This window comes from Rattus norvegicus, chromosome 11 (assembly GCF_036323735.1).
Source record: "Rattus norvegicus strain BN/NHsdMcwi chromosome 11, GRCr8, whole genome shotgun sequence".
Lineage (NCBI taxonomy): Eukaryota > Metazoa > Chordata > Mammalia > Rodentia > Muridae > Rattus > Rattus norvegicus.
In genome coordinates, this window is record NC_086029.1 from 70,583,355 (window position 1) to 70,596,943 (window position 13,589).

Genomic DNA, 13,589 nt, shown 5'->3' on the forward strand with positions numbered 1-13,589 from the left:
TAAAAATAGTAAGGTAAGAATAGCCACTGGATGGTGACATGAGGGGCCCCTTAGAGCCCATGGGTCTGGGACATCACTTTGGATAATTGTTTACAAGATTTGCCTTTTTTGATGTTTAATTAATATTGGTTCTCAACACTTGCTGCTTTCAGGTTTTGACAGATGACAGAGCCTCTCTAACGTGCATGGTCTCACTCTTCCACCTCCTCACTGATAGTCCAAAGCTGGCATTTGCCTCAGGATGCCTAAAGCCCCAGGTCTGAGACCTTCTTGAGTAATGTGCGGCAGGACACAGGATCCAATCCTGACGCTTGAGTTCACTGCCATGGGAATAAGGGGCTTGACTGTTCTCATTTTTCCCCTTTCAAGGAGGCAGATGTAGCATTGCAAGGACAGCAATAAAACAGATGCCTACGCTACGCACTGAGCGTTTACTATGCCGGCTTCTGCATCCAGTGCTTTCTATGTATGTTGCATCTTATGGAATTTTCTCTAATTAGACAATTTTCTTCATATTTCTAACATAAGGGAGTTTGAACTAAAGCACTCTAATGGGGAGTACGATGTACAGGATCCTAGGGCTAGCTAAAAGAGAATAATTTAATTTTTAGATAAAAATAAGAGAATATGGGGAAGGCTTCTTGCTAATAATCTCACTTTGTTAAAGAGCGCAGCTGATACCCAATGTTTACATTTGTAAAGTTTTGGAAATGAGAGATCCCCTTAGACACCCTTGCATGCTATTTTTAGTTGGGGCACTGCTGTCAGCTGTAAACATGCTTGTAACTCAGCTGCTCTCTGCTGTCCCTGTGTTTTCAGTATAGTTTATGGTGGCTAGGAGAGGCTGGCCACCTCTGAGAGCATGTCCACCTGTCACCTTTAATGGGAAGCATGCCTTAAATTGCGGATGGTATTTTGGCCTGTTAGGAAGGTGAAACTCTGTTAAAATGCTTTTGCTGTTTGAACGTTCACCTTCTGACTGTGCTTTTTCTCCAGGCAAGGTCACTAATCAAGGCTCTTTTACTTTCACACCCTTCTAATCCAAGTACAAATTGATTCTTCACAGTTGTCATCTTCTCTGCCACATATATACGTAGGCTGTTTGTATGCGTGTAGTGTGGTTATGTCAGTAATTATTTGTGTGACCCTGGGCTTTTTAAGTGTTTTCATCTCTCTGGGTCTGCTTTGCCTTCTGTGATAAATTGGACCAAGCACTTGCTATGGCTCTGAGGATTTACTGGTCTTCATCTCAGGGTGGTCGACAACCCCTAAGGTCTCTAGTCCTAGCCTTGTCAGTGAATGACCTGAGGGCAACCTGCTTAATGACTCACTGCTTGGGCAGTCCCACATTTTTAAACAGGAAAAAGTATCCAGGGGTCTGCCCTACCACAGGAAAAGGACAAAGTGTGCACAAGGCACCTCCTGCAGGCCAGAGAAAGGTGCTCTCTTTAATAACTGAGTGTCCCGACAACAGAGCCGAGCACTTCAGGGACTGCCCGGATGGCCTGGTGTATGTTCATACCAGTTATCTGCCGACACTTGTCCTTCCTAGATGGAAAGATTTAAAACATCACTCAGCAGGAGTCATAACACTGCCTAACAACTTACTCCCCTACATATCACTTATAGCAGACCTTAAAGGAAATGGGGCACCATTCATGAAATGAATGGTCTGTATACTGTCTCTCTGCAGGTGGAGAAATCTGAGGTTATGATGATAAACAGTCACTGATGGCTCTCTGGGTTGGAGCATAAGGTTCACATCCCTAAGTCTGGGTTGTTAAGAAGCATCACAAAACGCAAAGAGGACATGTGAACCATAACACGAAGGGCAGTGGGCACTGGAGTCCCTTCCCTTTAAAGTGATCCGTTCTGGGGAAGGAGTCTGATAGGAATTCCATTTCTTGGCTGAGTGATTTGGGCATGTCATCCAAGCTGCCTAAGCTTTGGTTTTCTTATCTAGAACTCAGTAATGGTTCAGACAGTGTGCGTGTGTAAACTTGTTTTGAAAATTAATGCTAAGGCACTTAGTGTTGAGTAGAGGTCATTTTAAGGAGAGCTAAAGTGTTATATCCAGCCCGCAGGAACTGAGGATAAAGTAAATCAACTAGGGAATCACTACAGTGCATAGGAAGATAGATTCTGAGTTAAACAGAAGCCAAACCAAAGGAACCAAAACAATGTTTCAGGGGATCCCTAAAGCAGGCTGTTTCCCTGAGGCTCATAAACAAGTGAGGCATGCAGTCTGGTCTAAGGTGTACACGGTAGTGAAAGGAGCAGTTCTACACTTTAACACAGAGCATACCGTCTACCCTCATCTTTGGGTGCATGTGGTGGGCGTGGTTGGGGTGTGTGTGTCAGAAAAACCAAAACAGGATGCTTGGTGAGTATGAAAAAGCAAGGAAGTCAGAAGAAGAGGAAAGGGGGGAGGTCTAGGAAGTACAGGTCCGCTGAATGGGAAAAATGAAGATGAGACAGGAAGTCAGAAGAAGAGGAAAGGGAGGAGGTCTAGGAGGTACAGGTCCGCTGAATGGGAAAAATGAAGATGAGACAGGAAGTCAGAAGAAGAGGAAAGGGAGGAGGTCTAGGAGGTACAGGTCCGCTGAATGGGAAAAATGAAGATGAGACAGGAAGTCAGAAGAAGAGGAAAGGGGGGAGGTCTAGGAGGTACAGGTCCGCTGAATGGGAAAAATGAAGATGAGACCAGAAAACAGGAAAAGGCAACAGTGGGACTGTGGCAAACCCAATGACCTCATTGTCTGCACAGTTCCTCTTGGTGTCTGGTGAAGAGGGCCTGGGGCAGTAGGACATGGACGGTATGATCTGACCTTTCTGCCTATTCCCTGCTGACTGTCTAGGAGGGATTGCCAACTGGGGACATATACATTAACAAACGTCTCTGCTTCATGGTCAAGTCAGACATTTTGGTGGTCAGTGGGATTGTAAATGCCTAGGGAAACACCTTTTTACATTATCTGACTTCTTACAGTGTTGTGAGTGGGATGGATGCTACCACTCCAGAAAATGGTATTTCCTGTTACTTTTGTGCTGACACCTTCAAAATCCCAACAAATGAATGATAGCCAAGGGTAGGATAAGCTCCCAACCCCTGCTAACTCCCCCACCACCATGAACAATTAGTTCTTTGATCATGCTGAAAATTGCATGGTTTCTGTAATGTATATTCCTACGTATCAGTGATAGCTATAGCATTTATAGTCAAATGCTTCTGTATCCATTTCTTAATCCTCAGGTAACTGATTATTAAGACCCTGGAAAATCATGGTTCCAGTTCAACCTAGAACTTAAAGTCACTTAGTTACAAAGTGGTAAAACTGAGGCTCTCCTCCTCTTGAGAAATTTAACAGTTCAACGCCTATGTGGATGGTAACACCATAGTCTTGTCTCTCTTAGTAGCTGTACTGGCTGGTTTTGTTTGTCAACTTGATACAAGCTGGAGTTATCACAGAATGGAGCCTCCCTTGAGGAAATGCCTCCATGAGACCCAACTATAAGGCATTTTCTTAATTAGTGATCAAGGGTGGGAGGGCCCAGCCCCTTGTGGGTGGTGCCATTCCTTGGCTGGTAGTCTTGGGTTCTATAAGAAAGCAAGCTGAGCAAGCCAGGGGAAGCAAGCCAGTAAGCAGCATCCCTCCATGGCCTCTGCATCAGCTCCTGCTTCCTGACCTGCTTGAGTTCCACTCCTGACTTCCTTTGGTGATGAACAGCAATGTGGAAGTGTAAGCTGAATAAACCCTTTCCTCTCCAACTTGCTTTTTGGTCATGATGTTTGTGCAAGAATACAAATCCTGACTAAGACAGTAGCTTATTGCTAACACCGCCATGCCTACAGCTATTACTCTTTTCCCATTGAATTTATGGCTGAAAAAGCTGAGTTTCCAAAGAAACAAGCAGAATTATCTTGTGTGCAAAGGATATCAATGGGCTGAAAAACATCACCAACAAATGGGCTGATGATAATATGATTCAGAAAAAAGCCAAAGAACTATCATTTGCTGGTGAAAAGCCACAAGTGGGAATATAGATACTGCACAATATATTCTAAAGCTTTTTTTTAAAGAAAGAAATCTACAAGTCGTGCAGAGAAAAGAATGCATTTATGTATAAGTTCCTTGAATTAAGTTCTCCTGGAAAGCATGTCCACATTTTTGAACATTCATTTACATACTCACTCAACAAACATTTGCTAAGCAACTACATATGCTAGCCCATATTCATTTATAGATTTTTTTTTTTTAAGTAAAATGCCCTAAGTTTGGATCTTAAAAGAAAGTTCCACCTGGAGTTTCCAGATAAATTGTATGACACCCTGTTGTTTGCCTTGGTATCCATGGCAACAGCAAGGCTTATCCTTCTAACATCCTTCATCTCTGGCTTCGGACCCCTCCGACTCCTTTATTTTGACCTCTGCTTTGTCTCTTGATAGGAGAAGTGAGAAAGAACCCTGCTTTGTCCCATGAAGGACGGCTTGTGCTATCTTTTTTTTTTTTTCTCTAATTCTTTTGCTTTCATGTTCAGTATTGAAATACAGATGGACTTTCCAAATTGCCAGTGGCAAATAACTCTAGGAAAAGGGGCAAGAGTTGGTTTTTAAGAACTAGATGCCTAGTTGGCGCATATACAAGATTGTGTGCAGAAGGACCTGCACTATATACACTTAAATAGCTTCAGAATGTACTTAGGAACTTAAGTGCAGGCCACACTTTGCGTACACCCAGTTCTGTAAGAAGAATGTCACGTACAGCTTTGTGCATTTGTGATGTGTGAGTTTGTAAAACCATTGCTGCTTTGATCACTGGCCAAGGCACTTACTTGGATTAACCACAGGACATTGAAAAGAATTTTAGGTAGGACAAGAGTTTTTTGTTGCAAATTTAAGGCCTGAACCAATGGGATGCATATGTTTTCTATCTGACATGACTACAGAGGACCCAGGAAAGGAAAGAAGATCTAAGACTGGCAAAGTCAAAGAGAGACTTTGTCTCTCTTTGTCTAAAGAGAGACTTTCATAAATGGTTCCCCCAACTTCTGCCAATCTTTAATTTCATGGCTGGTAGATGAGCTGTTTTTTAAAGAGAAGGGTGGGTAAGACTGCTTGAGAGAGCACATCTGTAATGCCCAGATGCTGTCTGACTCACTCACTTGGCTAGTTTCGGGTTACTGGTGCATTCCCTCTCACCCTAGGTTATATACAGTGAAGGCAGAGTTCAGCCTGGGCAATGTGCTGTTTCAGTTGCTCGATTCTGTGTGTTTTTATTTATCAACTGCTTGCTTTCTTCTAGCCCTCGATTTAAATGAATGTGCCTTATGCCCTGTGTCTTTGAGTCACACTAGCCTAGTGTGGGAAATAAGACTGCTCTAAGGAGTGAATTTGTTTTTCTGTATTAGGATTCAAGTAGGTAAGTATTTCCTGACAAATGATTTTATTTAACATAACCAGTCCAGACTCAAAGTTTCGCCAGGAGCATGATTCTTGTAAGAATTTCAAATATGATGATCATTGTTGCAGTCAGTGATTTTCATATGAAGAGAACCTCTGTGAAACCATAACCATACAGATGACTTTTTATACCATTGGTTCTCAACTTTCCTAACTCTGTGACCCTTTAATATAGTTCCTCATGTTCTAGTGACCCTCACCATCAAATTATTTTCATTGCTACTTCATAACTTATATGTGTTTTCTAATGGTCTTAGTCAACCTCTGTAAGAGGGTGATTCAACTCTAAATGGGGTCCGACCCACAGGTTGAGGTCATGGGCATTTCTATTTGTGTCCTATCACGGAGCTAAGGAAAGGGCAGTCTCTGAGGTTTGAGGGTTTATCTCTAGGGTGGTAGACTGAAGGAAACAAGTATCTTTCCCAAGTCCTCTGGATAGAATCTTCATGAAATTATCCATTCTCTCTTTAAAGACCCTTAATTGCAGGAGCCCATTGGAGAAACAAACAGCTCAGAGTAGCTTGGACTCTTCAAGTTCTTTTATTTAGTTGAAAGGCTTTCCATAAAGCTTTCAATGGCCTGATTATTTACTGATTTACTTATTCTTCTTTGGAATAGAATAAACTTACTTTCTCCTCTCAACCATCTAAATAATACTAATAATAGCTATAATATCTATGATATCTACTATTCTAGGGACACCTTTAATTCATATATGTTAATTAATATCATTCTCAGAGGCAGTGCAAGGAAGGTACATCACTACCATATCTATCTATCTATCTATCTATCTATCTATCTATCTATCTATCTATCCATCCATCCATCCATCCATCCATCTCCCCCTCCTTAGCTCTGGAAGTCAAAGTTTAAAGTATTAGTAATTTCTACCAAGGTGGCACAGTTTGGTAGTAAGTAACTGGGCTTGAATTCCAGACCCAGCAATCTGTCTCCAAAGAACAAGCTTTGCACCTACACTATGTCACCTCCAAAACTCAGGTACTTGAACATGGGTCATGCCTTTTCCATAAAGGATTTTTGTGATTTGGGAGACTTTATTCCCATGATAGGTACAGTGAGATTTCTTTCTAAAGAGGACCCATGATGGGGTTTCTTTGAGATCTGAAGATGACTTTATCCCTGCTCTTCTATCTTCTATCTTGCTCTGTTGCTCCCACAGCCAGCCCTCCACACCCTGCTTCCAAGCCTTTGAAGAAGGGGCACTCAGGCACTCACCTGTATGTACGAACATGTGCTTGACGTAGTTCTGTTTGGCTGTGAAAGTCTTGTTGCAGAGAGTGCACTCATAAGGCTTTTTGTCACCTTGCCCACTGGCTGTGCTGTGGCTTGCAGATGAGGCCAGGGGCTGTGGCGCTGGCAGCTGTGCAGTAAAGGTGGACAGGCCTGGCTGGGACACTGTCACAAACTGGGTCTGCTGGCCTGTCAGGGGCTGTGGCAGGCTGAAAAGAAAAGGCTTGGGGCCACTGCCCGCGGGCTGGGTAGTGAAGAGGGCTGGCAGATAGGTGTTGCCAGCTGTGCCAATGACCTGTGTGTTGCTGGTCAAGGTCAGAGGCATCCTCAGGTTGCTGGTGAGGGTTTCTGTCTGGCGTAAATAGAGCTGGGTACTTGGCAATGGCTGCCCGATTGATGTGTTGACTGAAGGCTGCTGTAGGACGCCCTTATCGGAGCTGTTACTGACAGTGATGACTGTGTTGTCCATCTCTACCTCGGTGCTTCTCTCGGGAGAGGAGGCACCTGTTTCTAGCTGGTTTGGCTGGGCACTGCTCTCAGCTGGGGCTTCTGCTGCCTGCTCGGGCTGGGCAGCTTCCACCTGACCCTCTCTCGTGGCTCCCGCCCCAAACTGTTGCTCCACTGAGTCAGGTTCGGTGCCAATAGAGGAGCTGACTCCAGAATCGAAGCTTTCACCTTTGGGCTCGCTCTCTGTGCCCTCTGCCTGGTCAGTATCTTCTGTGCACTCCTCAGATTCATTGCGCTCTAGGATCTGCACCCTTTGCTGCCCATAGTAGTCATAGTCATCCTCCATTTCCTGCTTGATGTGGATATTACCCACCAGGGTCTGGATGCGCACAGGCCGGGGCTGCTTGCGGCAGTGCGTGGTCTCAGGGGTGGTGGACAGGTAGCGCTCCATTTGCTGGGAGCGCTCATGGATGCGTGTAATCCAGCTGGGGTCTTCCATGTGGTGGTCACGGGGCAGGCCCAGAGCAGTTTCGTGGTGGCTGACCACTGCACCGCTGTAGAAGGAGCGCTCACCACTGCCATTCTGCATGGAGCATGCGTAGAGTGCAGAGTAGATTCGGTCCACACTGTGCTGTGGGTGGCTTTGCAGGTAGCCTGATTCTGTGTCACTGCTCTGGCCGGATGTGCCTGACTCTGGTGTGCCTCTCGGTGTGTCCTGGCCAGAATCCTGGATGCCTGGGAACACATCGCCCACATTTTGTGACACGATGCGTGTGCACTCATCTATGACTGTTTTGATCTGCAGGATGCTGGCGGCTGTGAGGATCTGCAGAGCTTCCGACTGGGAGACTCTCAGCACACCGCTGTACATGAAGTCAATGAGCTTTTGCACTGACTGTACGGACACCACGGACGGGATTTCGATGTCGCTGTAGCCCAGCAGCAGCTTGTCTTGGAAGAAGGGGCTGCCGGCTGCCAGCACGCAGCGATGTGCGCGCAGCATGCTCCCGTGGATGCGAACCGTCACGTCACAGAAGTGGCCACGGTTGCGCTGCTCGTTGAGGGTCTCGAGCACGGAATTGCTGAAGTTGTGAAGGTTGATGCTGTGAATGCGCTCGGTCATCCCCTTGCAACTGATGTCACCTGCAGTATAGTGAGGCAAATACAAGACAGGGCACATCGTCATATATAGCTGAAGGCATTTCTAACTCCGATCTTAGAAGAGTAAAACCAGAACCACCCTCTTTGTAGATGCACACAGAAGGGGAGGGGGAAGGGGAGGGGGGAAGCTGGGGAGATTGTATACACAGCCTAGGCAACCAATGCCTTGAGTTTCCCCCACCTCTGGACTTAGTGTCCCAATTGTTTTGGATATTGCATTCATGGATACACAAGAAATTCAGGAGATGTTGTTTTCTAAAAGGATAGCCAGATGGGTTGCTGCCTGCTATTCCTATAACTGCAGCATGGTTTGAAGATGTATGTTAGCCCAGGGGACACTCTACCCTGCCTCACTCTGGACAAGCCTAATCCAAGTCCTTTGGGAAATGTTAACTCCTGTCCTCAAGTTACAGACGTTTCTTATTCTATCAGTAGGCAGCAACAATATCCATAGTTTAAAAATTAGTCCCTTCTTAGTTCCCCTGGCATATTATTATCAGAGCCTATATCAGATTTCCAAAACTTCTTAGACATTTCAACCTAACTAAGAAATTTGCCACACCACTGCCACCACACTTTCCAGATGACAGGAGGCATGCAGAACGCAATCTGCTGCAGCCAGGGGACCTTTTGGCTGCTTCTGTATCTCCTCTCTCTTACCACCCCACAGTCTGCACACTCTCACGGCGGTTCTGTGAGGAGGAAGGGATTTCAGTGTTTTTTGACTCAGGCTGTCCTGGAGCTCATAAGTAGATGAGGCTGGCCTTGAACTGAGAGATCCTCCTCCCTCTGCCTCCAGAATTAAAGGCGTACTTGCACCACCACTCCCAGAAAGAAAGAATGTTTTAAAAGGCCGGAGCTAGATATGCTGAGTGGGATCATACTAGGTGGTCACATGTATCGTTTAAACTGGGTGTTTAGAGTAAAAGAGGACCGAGAGTAACTAGGCCAGGAGAGCAGGAGTGAACTGGAAGCAGTGTATAAGCTTAATTTGAGCAACAGGGTGCTTTGCAGAACTCTTACGCTGTTCCCAGAAGAAAGATAATCTTTGTGCAGGCTCTGCTCATCTGACCAACTGTCACCCCTATGTTCAAGGCTGTCTACACAGGTGACAGTGTTGTTAACATCATTCCATACTGAGAAGGAAACAGATGGCTATGGCACAGTCCCAGGGATTTCCCATTTTTCTATCTCACCTCTCAGATGTCTCTTAAGAATACCTTTCCATAAGCCATTCTTCAGTCAGAACCAAACCTGTAACTTCACAATCTGCAATGTTTTATTTTGACAGAAAACATGATTGGATTAAAAGGTACCTAAAAGATTAGTGAAGAACACTTCTGGTTCTGTCTGTATGGGCATTATCACTGGTGATTAGATTATGAGGGGTCTGAATTAATGAAATGATTAAGACCTTCATAGATTTCATAATAAGATGCTATTTGGGGGAGGTGGCTAAAGGTCAGAGGTAGGGCTTGGTTGGAGGAAGTAATCATTGGTCGTGTGCCCTTTGGGACTATATCTTGCTATGACTTCTTGGATTCTCTCTATCTGCTTCCTGTATATGATAAGGTTATCTATGTGCCCTGTTTATGTGTTTGTTACGATGGGACCAAGAAAGCATGAGTTGAACACTCTGAAACCATGAGCCAAAATTCCCAGTGTTAGTTGGTTTTTGTAGACTTGACATAGGCCATAGACACCAAGGAAGAGGAAATCCCAATTGAGGGATCACATCCATCAGATTAACCTATATTAATGGGGGAATTTTCTTGATTGCTAATTGATGGAGTAGAGCCTAGTCAGCCCTGGGCAGATGGTTTGGGGTAGTATGAGAAATAAGGTTGAGGAGGAGCTGGGAAGCAAGTTGTCTTAGTCAGTGTTCTATTGCTGTGAAGAGACTTTGTGACTAAAGTGACCTTAATAAAATAAAGCATTCAGTTGGGCTTGCTTACAGTTCCAGAAGTTTAGTCCATTATCATTGTGGAGGCACGGAGGCCTACACCTACGTGGTGCTGGAGAAGTAGTTGAGAGCTCTCCATCTGAATGGCAGGCAGCAGGAGACAGACACTGGGCTGGGCTGGGCTGGGCTCAGGCTTTTGAAAGCCCTCCCACAGTGAGACACTTCCTCCGATAAGACCACACCTACTTAGCAAAGCCAGAACTCCTAACTGGTTATTCTCAAACAGTGCTGCCTGAACATTCAAACACATAAACCTATGGGAGCCATTCCTAGTCAAGCCACAGCACAGGTGATCCTGCTAATTCTGCTTCAGTTCTTCCCCAAGGCTTCTTCCTTCCTTTTTTTTTTTTAATTGAAAATAATTTCTTTTCATACAATATTTCTGACCAAATTTCCCCTCTTCATTCCTGTCTTGGCTTTCCTTGATAATGGCCTCTAACCTGTAAAACATCATAAACCCTTTCCTCCCCAAGTTACTTTGGGTCAGGGTCTTTATCACTGGATCATAATTCAATCTAGGACACTTCCTCAAGGGTTGTTTTGTCTTGTCTTGTGTTTGGGAACAATGGTGAGAAGATTATGAATATACATAGCTGAGCTATCAGGTTGAGTGAGGCCAAGTAAGTGGGCTTTCAGAACAAAGTGGCCCACACAGTTCATTCCATAACATCAGTGTGTCCTCTAGTTAGCAACCCCAGACCACCTGGCCTGTGTACAGGTGCACGCCTCTCAGCTTCTTTCTCCTCTGCTTTAGAATAAGGACCTGCTCAGGGAAGTCCATGCTCTACCACACTTTCTCCATGATCCAAGCACGACCGTCTCATATGTCCAGGCAGATCCAATGCTCTAAGCTCTTGTATCACTCAGTGATGCAAGCTCTTTCACCTTCTGCCAGGTTTGTTACGTACCTGAAGTACTGTAGTATACTTTCCAACTTTTTCATTTAATCATAAAATTCTAATTGCACAATTGAATGATTATGGTAAATTCCCAATATATATGTTAATACAAAATATATCCCTAAATGAAGATCCCAATAATACAGGAATAGATATCCAGTGAGTTGATAGATCATGGTTCAGCATCTTGCTGAGTTCTATACTCTAGACATATACATAAATAGAAGGAAAACGGTAAGGGCAAACTTTTCTTCAAGTCTTATTATTTGTCAAGCACTGTCCAAAGCACTCTATGCATGTCATACCATTTAATCCTCAGAGCAACCATGGGGAACTGGTTGTATCATTATCCCCATTTATACACTGGCTTGGGATTTGTGCTCAGAGCTGGTAAATGGTGGTAGAGCTGGTGTATGAACCCAGGGAGTGTGGCTCTGGATTTCTCTCTTGACAGTTCCACATCACAGCTTTGTCTCTATTTGGGAGCTGGCAACAGGGGCCCATACAGCTGCTCCAACCATCAGCTGTCAAGTTAAAAGTTAAAAGGACGGCCTCCTGCCTTTGGCCTCTAGGCCTCCAAACTTCACTGTAGTTTAAACATACACATACATGTGAGAGCGTGCAACAGGTATCTAGCAGCCCAGTTAAATGGCTATAAACAGATGGCAGGAAAAGCATCATCTCTGGGCAGGGTGAGCTTATTAGCACATGCCTCTTTCTACACAGGTAGACATCCGTGTGTACTTGGTCACAGAACCACTCACATGGACTGCAATGTAGAGGTCAGATGACACAGTCGGTGTCTTTCAGTGGAGTCCAAGCAGCAGCTTCTTCACAACTGGTACTCTTAATATTCTTGAATATTTTTACCTAATAAGAAATTTCTCTCTTGACAGTTCCACATCACAGCCTATCCTATATAAAAACCCCCGTCCCTTTTTGCAGCAATCCTATATATTTCCAGGACATTATTGTTGTTTCTGTTTGAGGTAAGAGAATGTTTTGATTCTAAAAGTTTCTACCTGATTTAATCAAAGTTCTCTACAGCAAGCAACCAACCGAGTTGGGATTAGAATCCATGTTTCCTGGTGCTCTGAGGAGTGACTCTGTATTGCCAACGATCTAGGGCCATCCTTACTCTCATTTTTAAAAACGGAGAGAGAGATACTAAAAGGAAAGTAGACATTGCCTAAGAGATGAGAGAACCTATTTTATCTTACACATGCACACATGCATGCATGCACATGCAGGAGAACAACTTCATGTGGAAAATCTGTTGTTTGACTGAACTGGGGTGAAGATTTAGCAATTTTAACCATCAGTATAATATAACTGTGAGTATAATATTATCATTGTCGTCAATTTCACTGCAAACCAGAGAGGCAAATGTAAACCCATGCACAGATACAAGCTGACCTTAGCAGCCATCTGGATTTTTATGGACAAGACTCTAAACATCTCCCTGAGTACACTTGGCCCCCACTGTAGCGGCGGGCTGCGTGAAAGGCTGGCTCCTCCTTGCTGGTGGTGGTACAGATGCGGTGGAGAAACTCTGCCTCTCCATTCAGGCATGCCTCCTTCCTCCAGCACACAATGCAGAGGCAATTCCTTTCCCAGGCTTGCTTTTATTTTTAACTCAAATACAGTGGGAAAGTTTCTGCCACAGCGAGGCAAAGTCCAGGCTTTTGTGAGCATGTCCTTTTCATCCAATGGGCATTAATGTATAGATCCCAATGGAATAAATTTGAAATAGCCTACTGTAGATTTGTCCCCATTGAGAACAAATCTTGATTAGATGGTATTCAAGAACTGTATAGGAAGGAACGGTGTGAAAATGCTAACTCCATTCTTTCTAAGATTGGCACTGAATAGGCATCTGGGCTATTCAAAATAAGCAAGAAAAAACCCACAAAAAAACCCCCCACAAAAGACACCCCCAAACCAACTAACCTCCCTCCCCTGGAAACCCCAACTCTTTAAACATTACACAACTTTATGTAGATTTTTGTGTATTCGAAGATGCCACATCACTATAAGAAAGCCCACAGTGGCATGAGAAAACTGTTATTAAAAATAGGTCTCTTCATATTATCTTAAAAGAATATCCTATCCACCTGGCTTTGTCCCAGAGTAAAAAGTCAGCCTGTGATGACCCTCCCTGGGAACATTCAAGAAATTGTCCTAAGGACAGTGAGGGCGTCATTATTCCAAGCGACTGTTCCCTGGAGCACAAATGACGGTGCTGAGTCAGGGCTGAGTCCTCAGGGGGAAATGTGCCTCAAGAAATGGGCGGTGGACAGCCTGGTGCTGGTTTTACAGGAACTTTGCCCCTGCCTGTCCTGTAAGCTGCAGGGGTCCAGGGCTAGGACTTAGCATGAGAATGAAAGGCTGCGCAAGAATAAGAGAA

At 44.5% G+C, this 13,589-nt stretch overlaps 1 protein-coding gene across 1 annotated transcript in view; it reads right to left on the reverse strand.

Annotated features, from left to right (window-relative positions):
* Nucleotides 1-13,589, reverse strand: part of Zbtb20 (zinc finger and BTB domain containing 20) — a 739,030-nt gene that overhangs the window by 25,345 nt on the left and 700,096 nt on the right. Inside the window, 1 exon segment of the mRNA NM_001105880.2 lies at nucleotides 6,698-8,302. Coding sequence (NP_001099350.2) covers nucleotides 6,698-8,302 — 1,605 coding nt within the window.